We start from the raw sequence: 27,602 nt of genomic DNA on the forward strand, positions 1-27,602 counted from the left end.
TTGAAAGAGTTGGAGTCATTGTCCAAGACCCTGCAGCTCCAACTGAAAGTGTCCTTTCAAGTGACAGCCTGGTCTCTTCCAAGCACATAGCTGTCCCAGCCACTTGAGAGCCTCTGCCCCTGATACCTACCCTCTCCAATGAGCCTCCCCAGCTTATGTGTGCTGCCTTTGGTAGAAATAATCTCTTTGGGCAGCCAGTGATTTAACAGGGTTTCTTTCCATCAACCTGAGGGGTGAAGGCCTTAGAACTAAGGGAAGAAAGAAAGATTTGAGATCCACATGCTTTTCTATCCTTCGCTGTATGCCTTAGTTATTCACACTGCATGGTGATCAACTTGCATCGGAAGCACTCATATTCAAACAGGAACCTAGAAACACACTCCAGAGCTGAGCAATTCCAGAGGACAAGTAGGACAGGCTGGCAAAAAGAAAACTGTGTCCGAGGACTCCAAGTCTGTTTCTCACTGACCTTAAAACTGTGAAAACTCACCCTTCCATTAGAGAAGCCAGAACCACGTTGTGAAAGGTCCAGAACGTGTACCATGTGTGTCTTCCTGGGCTGAGTCACGGATTCCTTAGAATGAACATCCGGGAAATGGGCAGACCAGCAGTGCCCTCTCTCCCTACAGGTTATGTTCACTGAGGAGGATGTCAAGTTCTACCTGGCAGAGCTAGCTCTGGCTCTGGACCACCTGCATGGCCTGGGAATCATCTACAGGGACCTGAAGCCTGAGAAGTAAGTGAGGGAAAAGTGGAGAACACCATCATCCTGTCACCCACCTGTGGATATTCTCCAGGACACATTGGTGGCCCTTGTCCAGTATTTATTTCCTAAGTAAATTCATTTCAGACAGTGGGCTGGGGACAGACCCATGTTATAATTCCAGTAGGGTGAGGTGCCACCTTCCAACCCTGAAAAGGTGCCCAAGCTGTATAATGTCTCTTGCCCAAATCTGTTCCCACCTGATCCTCATGAAGGCCCGAGAGCAGCAAGGCCCAGGTTCATGTGCCCAGCATGTGGGTGCCCCAGCAAGTGAGATGGGAGCCCATGGCTCTAGTTCCATGTTTCCACCCCCTCTAAGGGAGGTCACCACTGCCATTAGGGACTACCTTGAGCACGACATTTGCCTGTGCCTCTCCCCTACTTATATCCTGGCTTCAGATTTAGGGAGCTTTTCAACTATTTCAACAAACCTAAGAAATATGATCAATTTTCTTCCTCTTGGTTGACTTTTTGATTCATTTACAGGTGATGAGCCGCCCAGGAGATAGTGGCCTCAGAATCCCCAGGCCAAGATCCCACCAAAACCATAATCTCTCCTATATAATTTCTGGGATAGTCTAACAAATTAATCTAAATTAAAATATTAATATCCCTCCAAAGTGCTCCTATTTCAGGGTTTTTTCTTATACATTTTTGTGGACTGATACAAACTCAGAGGTACCTGCTTAGGAGATCCAGTAGGTGGTGATTTAAGTTCTACTGGCTGAGCTGTACTATGTCCCTGAGGTTAAGTCATTTATTTCTCACGTGCTACTTGCTACCCGTGAAGCTGAACTGTGTCGCCTGGAGACCACAGCTCATGTCTACCCAGATGAGGTGCTACCTGGTGTGGTCAGCCAGCATGGACACCTCTGTGCTGCAACAGTAAGGGGTCCCAAGGTCAGGGCAGACACCAGCCCCTGCTCCTTGTCCCTCTTGTCACCTGCACTGTTCTGAGATAAAGATAAAGACAAATATCTCCCTGAGGCCAGCTTGGTAGATGTGACTGCCATTTATAGGAAACATCTGAGTTTGCCAGATGACAGGTGACATATGTGAAATGTATCTGCCATGTGCATGACACATAGCACTGGGCTCTGTCATTGCTATGACTCAGTAGAGCATCTCTGACTGCACCTGGTGTGCATTTGCAGACAACCAGAAGAGGCCTTATAAGCTACAGCTGTCTCCCTGAAGCAGCGAGGACTCGAGGCCAAACTGCCTTTCAAAGCGGATTTGCCTGTCTGTGAAGGTCATATCAGAAGTCAGAGTCATGAGAATTGCCTTCCAACTAAAGCATTGCAGGGTGAAGTCCTGTGCTGGCAGTGCGCATCCAGAGCTGTAGTAGTTACCCTGCAGCCTCAGTGAGTGAGGAGCTCTCTCCCACTCTGTACACATGAAGCAAGAAGCGCTGGTCCTGGCTTTTTCTAAAAGGTCAAAGTGATTCTCGCAGCCAAAAATAGTAATATTTAATTGCAGGGTAAAGAGAAAGAGTTCATGGTTCAATTAGAGTCATTAGGGAACAAGTCTTGAAAATTGCTTGATTTCTGATCAAAGACTGCATATAACCAAAAAGCAAAGATAAACCAACCATCTGCCTCATTAATTATAACTTGTCATCTTAATTAATATTCTGTGACCCTTCCCTTCTTTGCTTTTCCATAAACAGTATACATGCTTTAATCCCATGGCAGGATTTTTAAATTATGTTAGAATACAGATAACATTTACCACTTTAGCCACAGTTAAGTGCACAGTGCAGTGGCATTGAGCACATTTTCAGTGTGGCGCAGCCATCACCACCATCCTTGTCAGAGCACTTTGAGTTCTACAGAGCTGAAACTTTCTTCCTGTTAAGCCCCACCCCACATCCTCTCCCCTAGCCCCGGCGACCCCATTCTACTTTTGTGTAGGTGAACTTGATGACTCAAGGGGGTGCAAGTGAATGGAAACCCACAGGGGTTCTCTTTCTGTGGCTGGACGACTTCCCTCAATACAACATCCTCAAGGCCATCTAGGCTGCAATCTATGGCAGTTTCCTTATTTCTCAGACGTTTTATAAAAATAATCACCATATATTGTTCCTCACAGTTTTACTTTTATTTTCTCTCCAGTCCACTTTTTTGTCTCTTTGAGACTGGGCTGGTATCTCCAAGGATCTCACAGGAGATTTAATGACAATCCAAAAAATAGCTGAAGAAGGTGGGAACCCTGGGATCAGGAGGTGTCACAGTCCCAACTCCAGCCTGCAGCCTAAAGGAGAAGGCCTGACTGACGGGGGTATCCCCATGCCCCAACCTAAAGACTCACCTCCATTCTCTAGCAAAGAGTTCAGTTACCAGCACTTGACCACTGGGAAGAGCAAAGTCAGCTTTCCACTCGTGGTGAGACAAGGCTAAGTAGGAACAAGACTAGTGCCTAGGGGTTGTCTTACCAGGACTAAGTCTCATCACAAAATGAAGCCTGAGGAACCCCAAGAGTGTTTCTTTTCTGAAGCCCAAGTTTGTGCACCCTTCCAGCCAGAAGCCAGGGTTGTTCTTAAAATCTAAGGCTGGATTCAGGGAGGGACAAAGGGCGATGTGGATCTCCAGGAATAGAGGATTTCTCAGTACTCTGCCAGGCAATCATGGGTTCCCCTCTTATTCCTGCAGGATAGATTAGAGGCTCCCAGCCTCTAGAAAGAGGTTCCTCTTTCTGGGAACTCAGAAAGTCTCAAACCTGCAATACTCAAGTTCAAGAATAAGGTGCCTTTATTACTCTCCTGGACTGGCAGAAGCCATGGGATAGGGAAACGGCTATCAAAGAACCAGTCTACACCCAATAGGGGGCACAGTGTAGGGTACAAGACCCTCAAGCTGCCCAGGACCTAACCTTGTATGTCAGATGTGGGGGAGGCAGGGCTGGTCTCTCTTAAGCCTGTTTTCTGTCCCTTTCTTTCAGCATCCTGCTGGATGAAGAGGGGCACATCAAGATCACAGGTTCGTAAGATAATAGGCTTCCTCCATGACTTCCTCTCAGCCCTTGTAAAGTTGAAGATCACTTCAAAGCCACACAGCCTTTTGTCCCACTGGCATTGCCAGCTATTCATTCATCTATGATGTGGCTGAATTTTCAAGGACATGGGCTACTGTGCTTTAAGTCTTTACAGAGTAGGAAGCATTCAGACTCACCCCACCCCCATGCCCTGCCTGAGTCCTCTCAGGGCCTGTGCTCTGAAGGTGACCCTGAGCCAGTGTGGACCCCCAGGCAGACGTCAGGGTCACTGTAGCATGTCCCCCCCTGTCTTGTGGCTTTTACCACATCCCTGGCCATGACCCCTGCCTGTTTGGAAGCTACCCCCTCATCTCCCTTTTGCATCCAAACCATGTAGCTGCCAGCAAATTCAGCCAAACTGAAAACACCATCTTATGCCACAATGCCCCACTGCATTAGCTTCCTATGGCTGCTGTAGCAAATCACCAGAAATTCAGTTTCCTAAAACAACACAAATTATCATATTATAGTTTCAGAGGCCACAAATCTCACAGGAGTCAGTGCAAGATATCAGCTGGCCACAGTCCCTCCAAAGCCTTGGGGAAACCCCTTCCTTGCATTCCCAGCTATTAGAGGCTGCCCCATCACTTGGCACAGTCATGTCCTTCACCCTCAATGCCAGCAAAGCACAGTTTTCCTATTCCTCTCCTTGAATTCTGTCCTCTCCTTCACACAAAGACCCTTGTGATGATGTTAGGTCAACCCAGATAATTTAAGACAATCTTCCACCTCCAGGTCCTTAACGACACCAGCAGGTTCCCCCTGGGAGATCACCTGTTTTCAGGTGGGGGTAGGATGTGACCATCTGTGGGCCCCATATTCTGCCTTCTCATCCCAGTTCTCATCCCTTCTTCACAGTCCTTCCAGTTAGGAACCTTCTTCCAAACCTTGCCAGTCAAGAACCTCCCACCTGAGTCACCCATCCCTCCTCTTGCCTCTCCTGTGCTATCAGAGAAACACCATATGCCTCAAGCCTGTATCCCCCACTGTCCAAGGCCTCTTGATGCTTATTTATGGACAAGAATCTCCAGAAGACTTCATGTCAGCCACAAATAAGCTTCTTATTATTGTTTCAAGGCCCTCCAGAAGTTACAAACTCACAGAAACTAGCCCACCTTGTGGCTTTTGGCCTCAAGAAGTGAGGCCACACTGCCTGCTCTCTCAGGCCTAGTGGTGAGCCTCAGTAGGGCTCTGTTGCTCTTGAGTGGGAAGGAGGGAGGAAGGGAGGGAGGGAGGGAGGGAGAGTGAGAAGGAGTCAGTCCTGTGCCCAGGTGGCAACATTGACAGGAGTGACAGAGTCTGTATAGGGCCAGCCATTTACCCAGCTCAGAGTATGACATGGTGCCTTGTGTTTGCGTGCACTTAGATTTTGGCCTGAGCAAGGAGGCCATCGACCATGACAAGAGAGCCTACTCATTCTGCGGGACCATAGAATACATGGCACCTGAGGTGGTGAATCGGCGGGGACACACTCAGAGCGCCGACTGGTGGTCCTTTGGAGTGTTGATGGTAATGACTTGTCCTCAGTGACCTCCTTGGCAAAGGCAGGTGTCCCGTGCAGACTTTCCCACTCAGGTTTGTCGAGGGCCTGGAGCCAGTGGAGAGAAGTCTCTGGTACCCTGGTCTCTGGCATGAGGAAGACAGTGATTTCTGAGCATGTCCTGACAGCATCTTCCTCTGTCCATTTCAGCTTCCCACTACAACAACATGGAACTGGTATTCAAATAATAATGCAAGTGCATTAAAGATCCAACCTTTATATGAAACGCTTTTACAGATTAGCAAGAATTTCTAAGGAATTCAGGGATTTCCACATGAAAGATACTTTTACTTCAAACATAAAATCCTAAACATAAAATGTTACCTGTATTCAAACATAAAATCCTAAATTATTAGCCATAAAGTTTAGCAAAGTATACATGAAATTAAACATTTTTGCATCTACTTTTAGAAAGGAACATTCCTCCCAGGCAGAGCCTATCAGCAAATGCTGCTGAGACCAGGAACTCCACCATCACAGTCCCAATTCCCACAGGTGCTCATAGTAATTCTCTCCTCTCCCTCCTCCTCCCACGTGAGCAGGGCAGAGTCTCATGACCCAGCACAGCCTCTGTGTGGGCCAGACTCTCTGCCACTCTGGAATTAGACATGGATGGTAGTCAGTCTTGCATTTTAGGGTCTCCATGACCCCTACCCTATCGGTACATTTCCTAAGGAGAAGACAAAGTAGGGGTGCTTTAGTAAGTGTGATGATGGTCAAGCAGCCAGCACCAGATATGACCGTGTGCATCTGAACTGAGCTGCCTTTATATACCTACCATCTCCTCTCTACCACCACGACAGGACTCCAATCAGACAAGTCCCCTGGGAACTTCATGCTGATGTCTGAGGCTTTAGGGACACTCCTCAAGGTCATCAATTTCCTTAGACCTAGTGCTACCCAGGGTTCAGAAATCCTGGCTATGCAGACACAGATTGCTAAACTCTCCCTGGGGCACAGTGTCCATCAAACCAGCTGGGGAGATGATTTGGCTCACAGGAAGAAATGCCAACACTACATCAGGGGTTGCTCCTGCCCACAGAATTAGCATGTCTTACTCACTTTGACAACTTTAAGGAAGGTTAAGTCTTAGTGAGAATCAGCTTGGCCAAATGGAGTCACAACAGAATCCTTCATCTGAACAGTTAATGTATGCAAAGTGCAAGGTGACTTCATAAAAGCTCAGTAAATGTTAGCCAGATTGGTGGTGATGTTTGTTGTTCATAATTATTCAGGCCTGTAATGGAAAGAGCTAAGATGCAGTTCAACTTAGTATTGAAGACCATATCTGTCTCTAAGGTTTCCATTTGCTTTCATCTGATCAAAAGAGTCTTTCTTTAGATATGGTAATAAGGCAATTAATTATCTTCATGGTGATTTTTGAGGAATAGCTCTGCTCCCATTCTAATAGTTTCCTCTGAGTCTCTGAGTAGACTCAGCAGGTGAGGGTGATGCACCTCTCTGAGGTCCCTCACCCTTCCTGAGATCCAGGTTCTCTTAGAGTGGGAGACCATCATGACGTAAGTCTAGGCTCCCTGCTGGACTTCAGGCTTCCTCTGGTTGCTGGGCCCAGTCCTCACATATTCTTTCTGTCTAATTCCTGGGTGATCTTGTGTCATCAAAAAAGTTAATGGAGCAAGGAGATCTGAGCTTGTGAGTGGTCCACCTAGCCAGTGGTTCAGATAAACCTTTGCCTAAGGAATGGAAGCCATGTAATTCTGTCCCTCGTTTTCAGGGTATCTGGAAGATCATAGAGCAAGAGGAGGCCTGTACCTAGCAAGAGAGTGTCAGCAAAGAAAGCTGCAGGCATAGGCACAGTCAGCTAGACTAGTCTGAGTTTCAGAGACAGTGGGCATTCCTCTAATGTATTTCTTCTGTAGGAATAAGCAGCAATGAGATCTATCCCATAGGATACACTGTACCTTTCAACTCTTTTCTGATTAAAATTATTGGAAATCATGGAGGTTTGTGGTGGTGCTCATGGAAGACAGCAAGGTTGCAAAAGGGAAGGTGGGGAGACCCAGAGGTGCCAAGACTGACTGTGAGCTGACTCCTACATGGCGACTTCCTATGCCATTTCTCCACATGGCCATTTCTGGGGAATTTCTTGCCCTCTCCTCTGGTTCCGTGACTCCATCTTTGCATGTTGGCACTTCTGGTGCATGGCTGCTCCACATCGCCCTCTTTCCATTGTGAGCAGTATCTGCAAACCTCCTAACACTCAAGTGCCCTGGTGCCACATCACCACCACTACCCTCCATGGCTTCCCCAAGAGACAGTGTTAAAGTACAGCTCACATCCCCCTCAGCCTTCAGAGCTTGAGAAGCTGACACTGGAGGGCAGCTCCTGATTCTGAAGGCACCCTAACTGAGGCAGCTGGTAGCGTCTTGTCATCCCTAAGGTGGTCAACCAAGTTCCTCACGAATATAAGACCCTCCTTGCCAAATTGCGCATGTTTGGCCTCATCCTGTCATATCATCCAAAAGGATTTGACTTGTTGTCCTGTGACAGGTAGGGAAGATACCCACGTTCCCGAACTGTTGTTTTCCCATGAGCATGAGATAGGCATGAATGTCACAGGCAGCCACAAGTCTACTTATGTGGCTTGAGAATTTAAAGGCATCCTCACATCTGATCTGAATCAAAAGGTCTCCAAATGAGATGAAAAGGTGGTGTTTTTCCCATACACAGATGTGGGAACCAGGGCTCAGTGCATTGGTAGGCTTCCACACAACACCTGTGCTGATATACATCCATGTGGAGTCCTGATACCTCATCCTTCTGGCCCCGAGTGATGCCCCACTTTCAGCAGATAGCTGGACCATGGTAGCCTTAGATTCTCAACAATTCCCGTGGCAACCTCAGAAACTACTTCCAAGTTCTCACTGGCAATTAAGGGATGGGCCTAAGCAACATTTAGTATCCTGTCTTCCCTAAGCCTGGTGAATGGATTATTTTAGAAGTCAGTGTTTATGAGGTACTGCTGCTGGCTTTGATGAGAATCAACACTCACATAGGCAGCCCCCTGGGGAGATGTGCTCTAGTATGGGACTGAGAAAGCATGAGCTGTGGACCTTGAGATGCCCATGGAGGTGGGCACTGTCCTCCCCCATAACCTTACTAACCTGGGACCGGCCCCACACTGAAGGACAGAACCTGGGACCACCATTGAGGTCTGAGCCACCAGTACTCGCTGAGGTAGCCTAGCACAGTTTACCCAGTTTACTTAGCCCTTGAAGGGCCACTGTCCAAGACCAAGGAAGATCTAAGGCAGTGGTGATGAACCTATGGCATGTGAGCCACGGTAGGCTATTCGCTACCATTGAAAAGTCTAGAAGGTTTGCATCACTGAAGACAATCATAATAGACCAGAGGCAGCCAGCTGACAGGTGTTCAAAGGTCTGTGAGTCTCTGCCCAAACACCCTCCTGAAGATTGACTCTAGGCCAGTGTACGGTGTACCAGGACTCACTATCACTGTAGGAACATCTGCCTTTTGGTCAGATATTTTTCTAGTTCTAAGCTCTTAATTTCAGTCAGTTTTGCCTGAAGACAGTGATTTTCCACCACAGCATAGACCTTGTGCAGAGCTCTGTGGCAGGCACCTGTGATTATCAGGGCAAATGTCCCCTATTTGCCCTAGGTCCCCACCCAGGCACTTAGGCTCATCTATATACTCACACACGCAAGTCCGTCCAGCTGGATACTGCCCCCCACACTTCATTCAGCAGATGCAGCTCTGCCACCAACTGCAGCCACCCATGGCACAGTTGAGTTCATCCTGATACGTTTTTAGATTAAATTACTAACTTCTTGTTGCTTTGTTTTTAAGAATGTTGAGCCACCAGATGAATTTGAATCCATGTCTTTCTTCCAGAGACTCTTCACACTCAGCTGTCCCCTACCTTCTCTGGAAAACTTGGATGGGTCATGCCTGAGCCCCCAACTGGCCAGGCCTGAGGGTTCCACAGGCATCTTTTGAGGCAAGACTTCACCCTAGCCCTATGGAGGTTTGGGACTGAGAGTTCTTTGCTGTAGGGCATCCTGTAAATGGTAGGGTGTTTACCAGCCTCCCTGGCCTTGCCTTCACAGACCAGAGGCACGTACACTTCTATCCATGAAAATCAACTTGGAAAATGTCCCCTGAAACCTGAGAACCACTTCCCAAGACATATGAAATTATTCCTTTTCCTAGAAGCCTCATAGCTATTCCAGTGAAGCTAGGTCTGGGTCTGGTCAAAGTCCTTCTGTAGATTTCCACAGTCTAGCTTTGGTGCTGATTTGTACATAATCACTCGGGGCCTTCCCCCCAAGCAAACATGTTTAAAGCTCCAGGATGAACTGGGGTCCAGGCTTTAAACAGTTTGCCCTGGATGCCTTTGTTAAAAAATGCCAGAGCAAGTCTCACCACATGTGGTATTCCCCAAGGCTCCTCAGTTATACCATGAGTTAATAAGACACTTCCGGACTGACAGGTTCCCCAGAAGGTCCATTCAGAACAATAGTACAGAAGTGATCTCCTCTCTGTGGGGCTCTGCAGGGGGGCTGGAAATGAAGCCAAAGTGCCAAGACTTGTGTAGGCAGCAGAAATAACTTGTCATTGTCACCATCTTCGCATCAAGTTCATTATGGAGAATAGTCGCTAAGTGCCCACTTGTGCCTGTGTCTTGGGGCTTCATAAGAGGTGGGGTCTTTCCATGTGGTCCTGTCACAGAAGAAAGAACCACATGGACAGAGGGAAGACAGTGGAGAGAACACCAAAAATAGGAACCCTGAGCGTAGAGGTTCATAATAGTCAACACACATGGGGCATACTAGCCCAGAAGTAGCCAGCAGCTGATGATATACAGGCAGCAAGAGTTAAACAGCAAGTGTGGAAAGTCCTGGTGTTCTGTGTAGCCAGAGGCTCCTTCTTGAAAGTGGAATTTCATGAATGCTGTTAGGAAAGACTGAATGAGAGAGCAGCAGAGAGGGACCAAAGAAGGAAGAAATTTCCCTGTGCTAGTATGATCCTATTTTAAGAGAGATTGTAATATATAAAATCAGCTTTAAAATGTTTTATTTTATAAGATAAAAAAAGTCATCTACAAATAGGTGCATTCTAGCCTTTCAACTTAATCATGTTTGCCTATTTTTAAATTCTCGTCTGGGCTTTCCTGTGTTCTCACTTATGCATTCATTCTTGCCTGCAGCCTGCAGCTCTGTGGACAGCAGATTTCATGAGATGGGATGGGCTTCAAACTCCTGAGCTGCCAGGAATGTGTCTTAAATTTTTGTTTTCAGAAATCAGATGAGTAACATTAATAAAGTTTTAACTGCATTGCTCTTTAAGCTTGTAATTGCATTCCTGATATCCTAGCATATGAATACCCCCAAATCGCAGGAAAACGTTAGCTATGCTTCTTACACTAGCAGGAAATTGAGAACATCTTAAGTAAATGTTTCAGCAGTTAGATGCACTGTTTTGTGTTGGTATGTTCACATATAAAGTGATATTGCACAGATTTCCTAGCAAGTGCAGAAAATTTTATATTACTCTATTAAGTATTAGTGTACAAAACCTTATTTATGGTTTTAAAAAATAAAAAAATGAAACAGACAAAAGAGCTTCAATAAAGCACTACAAGGGGATAACTGATAGTCTCTTAGAAGCCAGGTGATGATTTTAGTCTTTCTACTTTTATGTATTTCCTAATATTTTTATTTTTTCCCCAATATTTTTATAATGCAAAGGAAAAATTCTGGGGGTAAATTGCAAAGAAACGGAGACATGTGCAATAAAAATGTAAAGACTAGAGCAGATTTAATAGGACCCTGAGAACACCTGCACTAGGCTTCCTTCTCATGAAGGACAAAGCAGCGTAGATGCCTTGCACATTTCTGTTAGATTTTATACATATAAAAGGGACTTCCTGTTATGACTCCCCTGATTCCTGCACTAGGAAGGATCAGATGTGTGTTTTTCTCAGATCGTGGGATTCTAGGCTACCACCTGCATGGAATCCACCCTGCTTTTGCCAAGGACAGCTGGGGTGAGCAGGAAACCCCCGTTTGGCAAAGACTGTCCTTGGGTCTTCCCTTGCCTCTAGCTCGCTCCTGGCCGGTGTGTACTGACTGCATCTGGGAGATGCCAATGGTATACTGTCTATCAGCTGTATTAAGGGGCTTTATAATCAGGGGAAACACTACCCTCACCTTCCTCCTTCCTCTTCAGCTACTGGTGGAGCCCCTCCCCAGCCCCCAGCAGAGAAGGAGGCACCCTAAATCCCACACAGTTACCTGTTCCCTGTGAACTCCAGAGACCATTGTTCCCTGTTGACATGCCCAACAGAGGCCAGCAGATGTGTCTCACTGGAATTCAGGAAGAAAGAACAAACTCACCCTCTTCTGTGTTGTTCTGCAGTTCGAGATGCTCACTGGTTCCCTGCCGTTCCAGGGGAAGGACCGGAAAGAGACAATGGCCCTCATCCTCAAGTGAGTGGGGCAGCCACCCCAGAGTGCAAATTTATCATCACTAATCATGGGCCCAAAGGAAGTGGCGTCTCATTCAAGTAGGCAGAGGGGGTTCTTAGAGCTGCCTGGAGACAACATCCCAGATGTGAGCTGGGCATGGGTGCCAGAAAATGGCAAGAACAAGGTGGCCAGGTGTCCAAGTCAGTTTGTCTCTATAGAACAAGGTAGCAAAATTAGTACCACTTAGTGGAGAAGCTTGTAAAGCTGTCCTGTGACTGTAACAAGAACTCTGCTGCAACTGAGCATATAACTTTTGTAAAATCAGAGGCACCTAAGATACTGCTAGTTAAATTTTTGTAAATTCTGTCCTCCTTGACAGGGAATGAGAGATGAATGAAGAAAATCCTAGAGCCAGGACCTGTGTGCAAAGCCAGAGTGCTTGCCTTTTATTTAGTTAGTTTTTCTTCTAGCAAATTCTTTACTGTGGAATGCCTGTGACTATGGCCATGATTCTTGAGGCAACCAGCTCTGCTCACTGGGATTTTAAAGGGGAGCACAATTTTTAGTCTTTTTAAAGCTGGAATAATCCTACAGCACCCAGGGGTAGGCTCGTGCCAGTCACCAGGGAGTGGTGGGGCTTCTGAGGGTTGACATCAAGGTCTATGCCTGGGTCCTCAAGATGGACCAGCCATCACCACTCACTGAGAGCCTCCTTGGGTCCTCAGAGTCCTTCTTTCCCAGGTGCCCCTCCCAGTATTGCAGCAGCCTGATGTAGAGGCTGGTGAGTGTGCCGTTGTCCCCAAAGAGCAAGAAAGAGACTCGCCTTAGCATACATAATGCCACTGGCTACTAAAGGCTTTTTGCCTTAATTTTGGAAACCATAGTTGATTTCCATTAAACATGTTGATGTTAATGGTATCATTATTGCTGTTTTAATACTTTTATTATACTTTCAATGAATAATTATAGTTGTAAACGTTTTCTAATTGCTCTCAATTGTAAAAGTTCTCTTTATTTCTAATATGATAAATATTGTAGCTATAAGCCTCCTAAGACAAAGCTCTTCAGTGTCTTCAAAAAATTTTGCAGTGCGGAAGAGACTTAAGACTGAAGTTTGGGCACTGCAGCCCTCTGTGATTCTGGGTTCTGTTAGTGCTGAATGAGCAGGTCCTCGGAAAAGTGAAGAACCCCCTCTTTCAGCAGCTCCTTCTCAGCCTGAGTGTGCTTGTTTTTCAGAGCCAAGCTGGGGATGCCACAGTTCCTTAGCGTGGAGGCCCAGAGCTTGCTGAGAGCCCTCTTCAAGAGGAACCCCTGCAACCGACTGGGTAAGAGCTTGTGACACCTCTCCCTGGGGGATGTGGAGCCCTGCCACACGCCCTGGGGACATGAAAGGGCTGCCTCAGCTCCACTTTGACTCTCAAACTTGGCCTGGCTAAGGTCTTTGCACACAGAAGGGTCCTGGGCAGGGGTGGAAATACTTTCATACATTGTCTGAGCTCCCAGGTCACCAGGCTGGTTGTGATTTCTTAAACGCATAGTCCTACCAAAGCATTGTAAACTGTTTTCCAAAAGTTACTGAGTTTCACACAAAATTATGTCACTTTCTCCTGATTTCACTTCCCTCATTCTGGAGACTCCATTAACTAAAGACAGAACTATTGAAAAGCCACTTCTACTTTCCTACCTCTTACGTTAAGCAACTCAACAGCTATTGAAATCCAGGCTAGCGTTAACTAATCTCTGATTCTCTTTCTTTCTGTTCTGTTGACCATGTATGGAGGGGTTTTCCGAGATGGCCTGGGAGATCTCAGGCAGGCTTTAAGATGTCCTAGGACTGGGGCTGGGGATTTAGCTCAGCGGCATAAAGCGCCTGCCTGGCAAGCAGGCAGTCGTGAGTTCAATCCCTCGTACCAATAAAAACGAAAAAGACAAAAAAAAAAAAAAAAAGAAAGATGTCCTAGACCAGGTCCACTGAGATTCATTAACAGGACTACATGAGCACAGGGTGCTGTCCAGGTTGCATTCTTATACAAATAAATGCAAGGAACAAATTAATCACTGCTCTTTTAACTCTAATTTCACAGATTCAAAGCAATTAAGAAAGGATGGCAAACGTTAAATCAGAAAATATTCCATTTTAGAAAAAATAATTAGATTTTCTTCTCTGCCTGGCCCAACCCCACAGGAACCTCAGACCCCATTAAATTTCTTTCACATATTAGCTTTAACTTCAGAGAACTTTTTCATTAATTTATTATTCTTCAGTTATTAAAAATAAAACTAATATTAAAAATATGATTCTAGTCCCTTGGAACATTTCACAATATGAAAGATTATTTATGTGCAACAACTTTGCAACCTTAGGAAAAGGGCAGTTAAACAATTCTAAGCAATTTATGCATTTAAACTATTGAGTAATTCACATAAATTTATATTATTATGAATTTCTAATGTTATTCTCTGATTATTAAATATATGAACATTCAAACTACAATCCAAGTTTTATCTTTCATGTATTTATTCTTTCCTGCTCACGTTTCTTTCAAAATAACCTTTGTAAAGTTTCCTTATAGTTACCTTTAATGATAGTTGCATATAACTGAATATTTAAGACATCTATTTTATAATTGCTCAGTGGCATAAAAAAAGGAGGGAAAAACAGACAAGTAAACTCAAGAGGACAAGTTTATCTCAGAACAAACCTGAGAGGTACTGCTCTGGCACAAGAGACCAGGCCCATATTTCTCATGCAGGCTGTTGGGTCTTTTAAAGAGTCATAGAGGGAGGGCAGGGAGTTCAGTGTAAGGGGGTCGTGGCTTCCTGCCAATGATACTTGCCCAAAGATGAGCTTTGGGAATGTGCCGAGAGTAATGGTTGTTATCAGTAGCAGGAATGAATAATATGGGCTGATATCCGTAGCAGAATGGATAATGCTATGAGTCACTGGGACAGCAGAGCTGGTAATGTTGAGTCACTAGGTACAGCTGTTCTGGGAGCGGGGTTTAGAGGAGTCTCTGGTTAGGATGACAGCAGTCTGAGTCTTTCAACAACTACGGTAGTCATTTATTTCTAGCCACCAAGGGCCAGTGGCATCCCCTCCCTACCAACTTGTGCCTCTGAGATGTCTCTGGACAACCCTGGCAGGTGTCCTGGTAAGGAGGACTGCTGGGTCTGGACAGGGAGGTGCCCAGTGGCTAGCTCAGAATGCAGAAAGAGAAATTCTGGCCTGTTGCGGGGATGTGCTAGGCATTGGCATCTTGACTGTATCTGGGATAATGATGGTGGTCCAGTCAAGTGAGCACGATAAATACTGACTGGTGAGATACTGTGAGCCTTTTATAAGGTGGCCCCGTGGGATCTCTAGGTTGAACCTGTTGACTTGTGGTCATGACTGAAGTGCATGCAGTGGCTCTAAGGCTGTGTGTGCTGGGTTTGCAGTGCAGAGGTTTGCAGTTTGGGCTCAATAGAACTTCCCTGAAATGTTGTTCCTGAGATGAATTCCAAGTAGAACCCAAGGCCTCATCGGAGACTCCATCAACCCAAGGCCTTGTCATGACTCTCCTGGTGGGTTAACGGCTTGTGACACTATTGCTGGGCAATATCACCCTGCATCTCTGAGGTCAGCAGTACCCACTGCTCTGCTCTCTGCACCATGAACTGTGTTTGGGAATTCCTTGTATTTGTTCCTAGATTCCCAGAAGTGACAAGCGCAGTCTCTCAGTGCTCCTTCTGGGACGGAGTCCATGCCTGCTCTGGGCTTGCTGCAGGTCAGCATCCCAGCATAGGGTGGTGCACGGAGCAGCAAGACTCCAGATATGTCTGACACTGAGACTGCAGATCTCAGTTCAAACAGCCTGGCCAGGCAGCTGGCAGCCTCATCACACTATGTGAGGAGGCAGAGAGAAGACACACTATTTTTCCTAACCCTGAGCATCTTTCCTGTGGGCACACACTTCGAACCAGACATAATTAGGATGAATAACCATAGCCTCAGTTAAACCGATCAATGAAGAACCCCAAGATTTGTCTCTGTGTCCCCTCAGAAATCCTAACTGCTCACCTCTGATTTGATGTCCGGGTCAGGAATTAAATAAATTAGCATCTGTTGAAGTGTCCATAGGTGCCAAAGCAGTACTGCAATGGCCTCCCTAGACCAGCAGCCATAACCTGCCATCAGAGATCTGCCTTCCAGCTCAGTGGATCCCAATGCAACCAGAATACACTGATTTATAACACCACAAGCCACCACAAAGTGTATGTGGACATCTGTGTCTGTTATTTGTGTTCATTTCTGCACCCCTGCAACCAACCCATGGCCTAGAGCCCTGGTCCATCCCACTCCTAATGTTGGTCCCAACTGGGTTGCACCTTGGCTGTGAGTCTGCTCCTTCCCAAACATGTACTGTCCAGCATGAGTGTGACATAGCCAGTGTGACATTGACATACTGATAGGAGAGTGGCGAAGAGGATGGGTGGCAGCCTCTGACACTCTCTGCCTGAGCAACTTCTTACTAAGCCAGGTGAACAAGCCAATGGATTTCCCAGCATTTAGGCTCCTCCCTGGGACAGTGATAATGACATTCATTAAGACTGTGCTAGTGTTATCATTTTGTATTTCAATCTTCATGGTGATGCTGCAAAGGTGGACAAAAGGAGAAATTCATGGATTCGTGTATGAAAAGTAGTGCATGCATAAGAATTGCTTTTAGCTACAGAAAACAGAACTTGTTTATTTTCTCACAATAGATATACACAGTGGTGTTGGATAAGTTGTAGACATTGGTTTGGCAGCTGGGCTATTGTTATCAAAGGCTGTCTTTTTAGTTTAGTCATCCTCAGCCCACTAATGGCCTTTTTATCTTCATGCTTGATGTCTTATGATCACAAAATAGCTGCAGTAGCTTGAGGCATCGCATCCATATTGAAGGAGGGAAAAGAAGGAAATGGATGCAGTTAGCTACATTAATATCAGGAAGATAAAGTTTGTCAGGAAACCTCTGAGACTTCCCTAACTTGCTGGCTAGAATTGTCACTTGGCACTTTTAGCTAACACAAAGGCAGGAAAGCAAGTGTCTGTGGTTGGAGTGGCAGGAAAAGAGGACTGGATACAAGGGTTCATTAGGAGCCACTACGGGTCATCAAATGTGCTGGAGCGGGGAGCTCCAGGAAGGCAGAGGCAATGTCAGGGTCACCACACCCTGGCTCCTGGGTCACACTGAACTCCCAAGGGGCGCTAAATGAACTGGAGCAAATGGAAGAATGTGAGTGATCTCTAGGGTGCCTGAAACGTCCTGATTCTGACATGCTGGGTTCAGATTGGAGTCCAGCTGTCAGTATTCCTATTTGTCACACTCCAATTTCCTCATCCAGAGAGAAAGCAGAAAAGATAACAAGGGTATATGGATGAGACACACCCATAGTGCAGCACAGCATGGCCCTTGTGCATCTTTACTTGTGCTCAGCTGGTACTCTCTTTCAAAGTGCTTTTCCCTAGTGACTGTCACACTCTCATTTGTTGAGCATTTCGCACCTCCCTAGCAGTCTCATCTGAGACCTCCCTTCACTTTTCGCAAGCCAGCAAAATGAAAATGCTTGAGCAGACTCTGCTGCGACCCCTCAGGCCCCCTAAGGCCTCTGAGAGCAAAGGAAGAAACTTGGCAGTGGGAGAGACTCCGTCTGCTCTTGCCTCCCTACAAACTCCTTTCTGGGGGCTTTGGGGAAGAGCAATCCATGTACCTTACTTAGCAAGGATGTGTGGCTCATTATGCTCATACCACTGGAAGGGGATTTGGGCCCACAATTTAAGTATCAGAGTCCTTGACTTTTTTGATTCTATGAGGTGAAGATATGTGCCCTACTAACTGGTAGCGTCCCAGAGCTTCAGGGACTTTTCTGTTTTGCTGTTATGGAAAGAATGGTGGTCACAGACAGTGACAGTGCCCACCACATGAGTCTCTTTCCATGCACACAGTGACCAGGTTGTCTGCATGCTGGGGCCCAGACCAGACCCACTGGGGACAGTCACCTTGAGAAACAGTCAAGTGGACAACTCTGCAGTGTTGCCTAGTTTTGACAACCTAGAGTTTTGTGCATCCTCTTCCTGCCATAGGCATTCCAGGCCATCATCCCTGCTGTGACACTGGTGCGTGCCACGGAAGACCTGATCTCATCCAAGACCCCCTCACTCATCTCAGTAGCCACATAACTGGGAGAAGCAGGCACTCTGTCACATTCAGCTTCTTGGGCTTCTCCTACTTCCTCGTCAGGCAGTCAGGCAAATGTCAGGATGCAGTATAGAAAGTTTCAAGGCTGATACACCACCTTTGGTAAAAATGTCCCCTTTGGGGTGATAACTATTTTTTAAATGTTACTCTGATTTGTCACTGCAATGGTGGTAACCTGTAAAATAACTATAAATTCCTGCCTTGCCCTTGAGGGGCTGTGAGAAGAATGTGACCTGACTTCCCACCACAAGCCTTGTCTACCTATGACAAAGCAGAGTTTCGCTACTGAAACAGGGGTTCATAAAAACGTTTCTGAGTCTCTAACTTACTTCTCTTCTCTAGTAATAAATTATTAAGAGTCAGCCAGTGCTGCCATTGATACCTAAAACTGGCTGAGATCACAGCTACAGCAAAGCCAAGCTGCTGTGACTCCAAGCTGCTGGGACTCCATCACTTCTGCCAGCTCTGAATTCCCAAAGCAAAAAAAAAAAAAAAGTCAACTATTGGAAGAGATCTCCTTCCTCTGAGTGCAGGGACAGGAAGCAAGGCACTGGCCCCCTCAGCCAGTCCTTTGCATAGTGCTCAAGGAAAACCTCCGCCTCATTCAACACTAGATAGAGCACATTCTGGAGAGCCAGGGGGGCTCCAGATCATGAGAGTCACCTTGGAAGGGTAGGTTTGGCTCTGGGGCTCCAAAAAGCTGGTACAGAATTTTCAGTGGCAACCCAAGTGAATGAGAAAGAACCTGGGATGCAGGGCCCTGGTGCATGTGTGCTTCGAAAACAGTGGATCAAAGAGGTAGGTGCAAGATTCATGCTCTCAGAGGAAAACTCAGAGCAGGACCTTCACCCTGAAGCATCTATGCAAAGAGAGCAAAGAGAGCTTTGGCTGGAGGCTAGAGCAATGTCAGGTGTTAAGCCATAAATCAGAAGTAAGCATTGGTAACTTGTTTCTAACTCTGCAACAAGGGCCGCCTTCAGTGCTTCCAAGTCTTAATTAGAAATTGAGTTTTTTCTGGAACGCTCCCCTGTGTAGCTTATATTTCTCACAGGAGTTCTTGCACTTGCCTGTCAGGCTTGAAAAATGAGCTATCTTTAATTCACAAGTTGATTCTATTTTACTTTAATTTATGCTGAAGATATAATTTTCCTCTCTTCCCCTGCTGAGAATTCCCTGAAATTTCACATTAGTTGGATTTAATGAATTGTATAAAAATCTCAATTTATTTGTTTTCATTGAATAATATGCAGGATTATCATTTTGTAAAGCAGTTAGGTGAAGAGACTTAGAAAGATATAAGATGAAAGATAATTATATAATCACGGTCTTAAGGATATAACATTGTGTTTCTGAAGCCCAAAATATCCCATGAAGGTTTTTAATCTAAATATCTCCCTGCCTCTGGAAGAACCATTTATAACACTGGTTGTTTTGTTTCTATTAATCTTTCGTATTTTTCCCTGTGCTGGGTACTTGACAGAGGGCCTCTTGCATGCAAAGCATGTGCCCCATACTCTAGCCTCGTACAAAGCTGTATGATCATTTATCCTCCTCCCTCTCTTTTAAGAGAGCTGACCCTTTACATCTCCCAAGTTAGGGTGAAGGCATATGCAGCACTTCAGTGAAGGGTCTGGACCATGCATTTGATTATTATTCACTGTGAGATAATCGTAGATAGATGAAAGTGCAAAACCCAAAACATCTGTGGTTGGGAGAGAGGTGGTGGAGCTGCTCTGTGAGAATGCACAAGTTGCTCTCAGAGTATGTGCAAAGTGCTTGGGGTGGGAGGCATTTCAGGTCCAAGAAGCATTCTATGCAAAGTTACAAAAGCAAAGACAGGTACATCCAATCAGTAATGGTTGCATATGTCTGTAATCCCAGAACTCTAGGAGGCTGAGGCAAAAGGAAAACAAGTTTGAACCCAGCCTGGGCAATTTAGATACTTAGCAAGACCCTGTTTTAAAACCACAAATAAAGCGCTGAGGGTAGAACTCAGTGCTAAGGTTCAGTCCACAATTGGGAATGAAGGAGGGGGGCTGAAAAGAAAAGAGAAAAAAGAGGCATGTCCCTCTGTGAATATGGAGGATTTCACCAGGTTGGAGGTGGCCAAAAAGGAGACAAACTGGCTGGAGGGTGTTTGAAAGGACACAGACAGGGGCACATTGGCTCCATCCAGAACAGTTGCTCAGGTGTAGCTGTGTGGTGTGAACAGACTGGGCTGGGGAGGAGCAGGCATGTTACCTGACTAAAGCCTATGGATTCTCACCCCTGACTAGCCTTCGGCTCCCTTACCTGTGCCCAGAAAGGTTCCTCCCTCCCTCGCCCAGCACTGTGTGGTTGTGGATAATTTGCAAATCCTGGAATTTCAGAATAGTGTAAAAGAAAGAAGTGTTGGGAGCCAGGGCTCAGTCATTATCTGGTTCCCCAGTGATGCAAACTGAGACAGGTTCTGGGTTACAGTTTGCAAAAAACAGGGCTCATCAAACCTGCACCACCTCTGGACTCAGGTGGCAACCAGTCCCAGCCTGGGGAGCAGGTTTGTGATCAGTAGTGGGGGCTGGGCCTGGTGGAGCGCTGTTTACTCTATCCTGACTTGAGTAAAGATTTTTCTAATAGAAGTTTGTGCCATATCAATTGCTTTTCCTTTTATTTGTGCCATGTCATTTTGTATTTACATTGCAATTTTTTCTTATTTATTTATCTTGGTGGATCAGAATATGTAGTACAAATATTTTCCTCTGTGCACATTAAACAAGTGTATTTCATGAATGAATGATCTATATTTTATTATTTTTGTCTTTAAACAGTTCTTTTTTGTTTTAAAGAGAAAAAACAAAAATAAAGACGCAAATAAACCATTAAAAAACAACAAAAGCAAAATGACAACAGCAACAGACAATAGTGATACAGGGTTTCAAAACAAGATGATAGGAATTTAACAATGGTTGTTACGTTGTTATATTGTATACTGTTATCATCAAAGTAGCTGCTCATGTTACCAGATACAGGCATGCAAGATTGATCAAACAATATAATTTTCCTTTGAGCAGTTTCTTTCCCTTTCATTATATCTATTGATACTTTTGGATCTTATTTACTCTTTCAGTGTCTTATCCAGTGTTTACACATGTGTCTGACTTATTTCACTTGGAGTATGGTTTCTAGTTGCTTCTATTTACCTATAAAAGTCTTGAATTGATTGGTTTTTATGGCTAAGTAGCATTCCATTGTATAAAAACACCACATTTTTTAATCCATTCCTCATTTGATGGGTTTTTGGGTTGTTTCCAAGATCTGGATATTACAAATTGTGCAGCTATAAATATGGATGCATATATATCACTATGGTATGATGTTTTCAGTTCTTCTGGGAAAATACCCAGAAGGGGAACAGCTCGGTTGAATGGAACCTCTAATCCTACTTTTCTGATGAATCTCCACACCGATTTCCATAGTGGTTATACCAGCCTACACTTCCACTAACTATGGAGAAGGGTTCCTTTTCCCCCACAACCCTGCCAGCATTTATTATTGGTTGATTTCTCCATAATAGTCATTCTTTCTGGAGTGAGGTGGAATCTCAGTGTTGTTTCAATTTGCATTTCTCAAATGACCAAAGACACTGAACATTTCTTCATATATTTATTTGCCATTTGAATTTCTCCATCTGATAAATGTGTGTTCATCTCAGACTCCCATTTATGGATTGGGTCTTTGACTTTTGGAAGCCTGATTTTGTTAAATTCTTTATATGATCTAAATAAGAGCATTTTGTCTGAAGAATAGTTGATTAAGTTTTTTTCTAATTCGGGTTTTTTTCTTTCACTCTGTTGGTGATTTCTTTTGACATGCAAAAACTTTTTAATGAGATCAAAGTTGTTGATTCTAGGAAATATTTCCCATGCAGTTTCGTTTCTGTTCATGAACTCTTTGCCTAACCCTATGTCTTCAAGATTTTGACCTACCTTGTCTTCCAGCAGATTTAGTGTTTCTGTTTTAATATTTAGATCTTTGATCCATTTTGACTTTAGTTTAGCACATGGTGATAGACATGAGTCTAGTTTTAGTTTTTGACATACGGGAAGCCAGTTTTTCCAGCACCAATTATTAAACAAGGCTGTCTTTCGTCCAGTAAACATGTTTGGCCCCTTTGTCAAAGACAAGGTGGCTGAATGTGTTTGTCATTGTGATTTTATCTTCTAATCTATTCCATTAATCTTCAGGTCTGATTTTATTCCAGTACCAAGATGATTTTATCACAGTAGCTTTGCAGTATACTTTCATGTCGGGGAATGTGATGCTTCCTGTCTTGCCTTTGTTGTCCAGGATTGCCTTTGCTATTCTAGGTCTCTTCTGGTTGCAAGTGAATTTTGGGAATGGTTTCTCTATATTTGTCAGATATGTTAATGGTATTTTGATTGGAATTGCACTAAATCTGTGTAACAATTTGAGATATAATCATTTTCAAAATGTTTGTTCTTCCCAGCCATGAACAATGGTGTCTTTTCATTTTCTGAAATCCTCTTTGATTTCTTTTTTTTCTTTTTTTTAATTTCTTTTTTTAAATGTTATTTAAGGAGAAAAAGAAAAAAGGCAGAAAAAGGGTACAAGTTATACAGATTTACAGAAAAAAAACAGTAGGAAATCACTAGTTAATGGATTACATATTGTCATCTTAGAAATAGTTGTTCAAGTTACAAAATTAAAGCTTATAAAGTGGACATTCCAATAGTGAGACTGCAAACAGTTCTGTTCAATGATCCAACAAAACTCAGTAATGTCATTATCTATCTTATACACTTAAATATACATGCAGTTATATCGTTTAGAGCACTTTCTTTTCCTCTCTTTTGTACAATAACAATTACACATTTTGGGTTTTGTTGCTCCCACAGTTCTTATTACTTTTTTGGAAGAGAGTAAAACCAAATGTGACATAACAGAACAGAGTCAGTCAAATCAAAAGGGTGGACATAATAGATAATGTAAAAGCATAATACAAGGTGATCAACAATGGTTACCATAATGCCTCCCACTATCTCTAATAGAATTGCCTATATCATCAGTTATAATAAAATTGAACAAAACAGTAAAGAACGAAACCAACAAAACCAAAACATTGGAGACATTACAGGTCTTCAAAAGTAGATAATAGTCAACCAGAATGGGCGTCATAATGAATCCCACTATCTTCACAGCTGTTGCCTAAACTTTGAAACCTGATACTATCAAACAAAACAGGATAGAGAAAAATCAGTCAAAACAAGATGGTGAGAGCAATACAGGGCTTCAAATCAAGATAATAGAAAGTCAGAGTGGGCTACTATAATATAATATATCCTGTTATTTTTTTATTTGTTTTTCCCTTAATTAAGAGGATAAAAATAAAAAAGTAAATAATAAAATGGAAATTGAGATAAAAGAAGGCATAACAGCAAAACAGCGCAGATCAAAACATAACCATTTAAGCAAAATAGTGTTTCACCACAAGATAATCCCAACATAAAAGTAGTTACCATATTGTCTCTTTCCTTGAAATCTTTGAGTATAACTTTGTAAACTGTAGCATCAAATATATCAAAACAATGTAAAACCATTCAAGAGAATGACAGTATTACAGGGTATTTAGAATCAACTAACAGAAAATGAACAATGGTTTCTGTATAATCTCCTTGTCTATAAAAGTTTTTGTTTATACTATCACATTTAATAAAATCCAATAAGATACAACCTGTTTAGGAGACAGAAGAACAAAAGCTTGATGAGACTTCAAAACAAGATGATACTAAATCAGTATTACCTATTATGACGTCATTTTCTCCAAAATAGCTGTTCCTATCATCCAATCTTCTCTGCCTCATTTCTGTTGAGTTCTTTTTCTGTCATTAGTTGTCAGTTTGTCTTCTTCATTTTGTTTTCTGCTCCATTCATTGTGGCCTCTCTGCCACTATTTCTGGATTCTTCATATTTTTCTTTTTTAGAATATCCTGCAGTATTCTCTGTAGAGTTGAATTGGTGGTTGCATATTCCCCTAGTTCCTCTTTATCCTGGAAGCACCTTGTTTTTCCATCAATTTCCAGGGATAGTTGTGCAGGATATATCAATCTTGGCCGGAGGTTATTATCTTTCAAAGCTTGAATTATTTCCCCCCATGCTCTTCATGATTTGATGGTTTGTGCCGAGAAGTCTGCTGTAATTCTGATGGGTGTTCCCTTGTAAGTGATCTGTTTCTTGTCTCTGATGGCTTTTAATATTCTGTTCTTGTGTTGGATTTCTGGAATTTTGATTATTATATGCCTGGGTGTTGCTCTGTTGGGTTGTAGGTGGCTGGGGTCCTGTATGCCTCATACATCTGAGTATCTTTACCTTTTGCTAAATTAGGAAAATTCTCCTGGATTATTTCTGTGAGTAGCTTTTGTAGTTCATTTGTTTGTGTCCCTACTTCTTCTTTTATGTTCTTAATTCTTAAGTTATAGATCCTCTTATCATCTTCGAGTCTTCGTATTATTGCTGTTTGTTTCTTTGTTATTTTTAAGAAGTTTTTCATTTCATTCTCCCATATTACAAATCTGCCCTCCAGTTCAGATAATCTGTCCTTAGTTTCTTTTAAGCTGTTATGCCAGTTTTCGATAGAGTTTTTAGTTTCCTGGTAATCTCTTTGAACCTGCTTCATGTATTCTATGCTTTCTCTATTTTCTCCATCAAACAATTCTCCCCTCTTTTTCTGTTCTTCCATTCCACCATCTGTTTTTTCTTGGGTGGTGCTTAGCATTTCTCTAACTATTCTGCCTATGTCTAGCTTCAGGTCATTAATAACTTCATTCCTGAACTTGTCTATGAGGCTCTGGGAATAGTGCTTTATATCTATTGGTGCTGTGTCTGCTATTGCCTCTTTCTCAGGATTGGGGGCAGAGGACCCTTTCTTGTTGCTGCCTCTTCCCATATTCTTTGTTCCTTATATATGCAAGCGTATATAGGAGGCCCAGCTTCCTTCCCTGTCAGCCACAGTCTGATTGAATTGTGCCGGCTAGGTGTTCCCACCCACTGCAGTGCACCAGGAAGTTGCAGACCAGGCAGCCTATGTGGGGCCTGCCCCTCCAGGTCAATCTACCTTCAGGTGCTGGGACCTGGGTTGTGCTAGCTACTGGGTCTCAGCCAGCAGTGTCACGTAGGCTAGGCACTGCTCACCAATCCCACTTGAGAGGGGGATGCATGACTGAAGTCACTACAGCGCCCTGTTCCCGCAAGTCTGCCCAGTCCCAGAATGTCCTCTTTTGGAGTCTCCTAGACAGTGGAAGAATCCCAGTTTCTCTCACTCACCACAGGTCGATGCACAGCTCCCCACCTGTCCTGCTTTCAACTCCGTTCACCGATTTCCATTCTCAGAGCTTTCACGCGTCTCTCTCCCTGCCAAGCCGATTCAGACGCAGCAGCAGCGGCAGGAAACTCAAATCGCGACTTCCAATGGCGCGGGCTCCAGCTTCCACACTGAGGCTTTTGTATTCCTGTTATAGCACCAGGATTGCATTCCAGTTGGTTTCTCTCAGCCCAGTTCGTTCTTGGGTCAGCAGGGCATATCTCCTCTTGCTTATGATTCCTTACTCTGCACCATTCCTGAATTCTAAGCTGGGTCTTTCAGAGAGCCTCTGTAGCTGCTGCTATTTGTCCACCATGTTCTCCAAAGTCCCTGATTTCTTTTTCTTCAAAGTGATGTAATTTTCAATGTATAGATCTTTTAGTTCCTTTATTAGATTAATTCCTAAGTATTTTAATTTTTGAGGTGCTACTGTGAAGGGTATGGTTTTTCATTTTTGTCTGTCAGTTTGTTGCTTGTATATAAAAATGCTATTGATTTTTGAGTGATGATTTTGTATCCAGCTACATTATTGAATTTGGTTATTAGATCTAGAAGTCTTTCAGTGGAATTTTTAGGGTCTTCTATATAGAGGAGCATGTCATCTGTAAATAATAATAGTTTAGCTTCTTCTTTTCCTATCTTTATTCCTTTTATTTCTCTCCCTTGCGAAAAGTCTTTCCAGAACTATATTGGAGAGGTGATAATGAACATCCTTGTCTTGTTCCTGATTTTAGGTTGAAATTTTTCAGTTTTTGTCCATTTAATAAGATGTTGACTATTGGTTGATTGTATATGGCTTTTATAAGGTTGAGATAAAGACCATCTATTCTGATTTTCCATAGGATTTTTTATCATGAATGCTTTTTCAAAAGCTTTTATCAAAAGCTTTTTCTGCATCTATTGAAATGATCATGTAATTTTTGGTTTTGGTTCTATTGATATGGTGTATTACATTTTTTTTTGGTCTTTTTCATTTTTATTGATACCAGGGATCAAACTCACGACTGCCTGCTTGCAAGGCAGGTGCTTATGCCGCTGAGCTAAATCCCCAGCCCCTGTATTACATTTATTGCTTTGCATATGTTGAACTATCCCTGCATTCCTGGGATGAATCCCACCTGATCATTGTGTATAACTGTCTTGATGATTTGCTGCATTCTATGTGCCAGTATTTTATTGAGGATTTTCACATCTATGTTCGTTAGGGGGGATTGACTGTGGTTCTTTTATGATTAGGTCTTTCTCTGGTTTTGGAATCAGGGTGATATTTACTTCCAGGAATGAGTTAGAACTGCTTCTCTTTCAATTTCATTGAAGAGTTTGAGGAGTACTGGCATTAAGTCTTCCTTGAATTTCTTGTAGAATTTCACAGTGAATTCATCAGGACCTGGACTTTTCTTTGTTGGTAAGTTTCTAATTACATTTTCAATTTCATTGATTGAAATTGGGTTATTCATATATTTTATATCTTCTTGATCTAGCTTTGGTAATTCATACATTTCTAGAAATCTGCCCATTTCTTCTGTGTTGTTGAACCTATGAGAGTAACAGTTTTCTAAGGCGGTATTGATACTCTTCTGTATTTCCACAGGATCTGCAGTGATTTCACCATATTCATTACTCATTGCATGAATTTGAGTTTTTTCTTCTTTCCTTTTTTTTTTTTTGATAAAGTTGACTAAGGGTTCATCAATTTTATTTATTCTTTCAAAGAACCAACTCTTTGATTGATTAATTCTTTAAATTGTTTTCTAAGTCTCAATTGTGTTCATTTCTGCTCTGATCTTTACAATTTCTTCCCTTCTTTGGGCTTTGGGCTTGATTTGCTCTTCTTTTTCTAGAAATTTGAGGTATAGAATCAGGTTGTTTATTCATTTCTGTTTCCTGATGTGAGAATTCACTGCATTAAATTTCCCTCTGGGGACTGCTTTCATTGCATCCCACAGGTTCCAGTAAGTTGTATTTGCATTTTTGTTTGCTTGTAGCTATTGTTTAATTTCTTCTTTAATTTCCCCTGTGACTCACTGGTTGTTCAGTAGGGTGCTATTTAATTTCTATATGGTTATGTGATTTCCTTTGTCATTAATTTCCAATTTCATGGCTGTATGGTCAGATAATATGCATGGGATAATTTTGATTTTTTTGCATTTACTTAAGCATGTTCTATGAGCTAACATATAGTCTATTTTAGAGAATGCCCCATGTGCAGCTGAGAAGAATGTGTATGCTGATG

General features: G+C 43.4%; 2 protein-coding genes across 8 annotated transcripts in view; both read left to right on the top strand.

Moving 5' to 3' along the window:
* Positions 1-27,602, top strand: part of Mpc1 (mitochondrial pyruvate carrier 1) — a 506,120-nt gene that overhangs the window by 375,410 nt on the left and 103,108 nt on the right. The gene's annotated exons all lie outside the window — the stretch shown is intronic.
* The window catches only part of Rps6ka2 (ribosomal protein S6 kinase A2), a 370,448-nt gene that overhangs the window by 295,417 nt on the left and 47,429 nt on the right, over positions 1-27,602 (top strand). For all 7 annotated transcript variants that reach the window (XM_023563599.2, XM_063233075.1, XM_013148872.3 and 4 more), the window contains 5 exons: positions 630-736; positions 3,704-3,741; positions 5,163-5,305; positions 11,739-11,809; positions 13,025-13,113. In XM_023563599.2, the coding sequence (XP_023419367.1) occupies positions 630-736; positions 3,704-3,741; positions 5,163-5,305; positions 11,739-11,809; positions 13,025-13,113 (448 nt within the window). The remainder of the gene's footprint in view (positions 1-629; positions 737-3,703; positions 3,742-5,162; positions 5,306-11,738; positions 11,810-13,024; positions 13,114-27,602) is intronic.

Source organism: Cavia porcellus, unplaced genomic scaffold (genome assembly GCF_034190915.1).
Source record: "Cavia porcellus strain 051 isolate PalLab524CR breed Dunkin Hartley unplaced genomic scaffold, mCavPor4.1 scaffold_22, whole genome shotgun sequence".
Classification (NCBI taxonomy): Eukaryota; Metazoa; Chordata; class Mammalia; order Rodentia; family Caviidae; genus Cavia; species Cavia porcellus.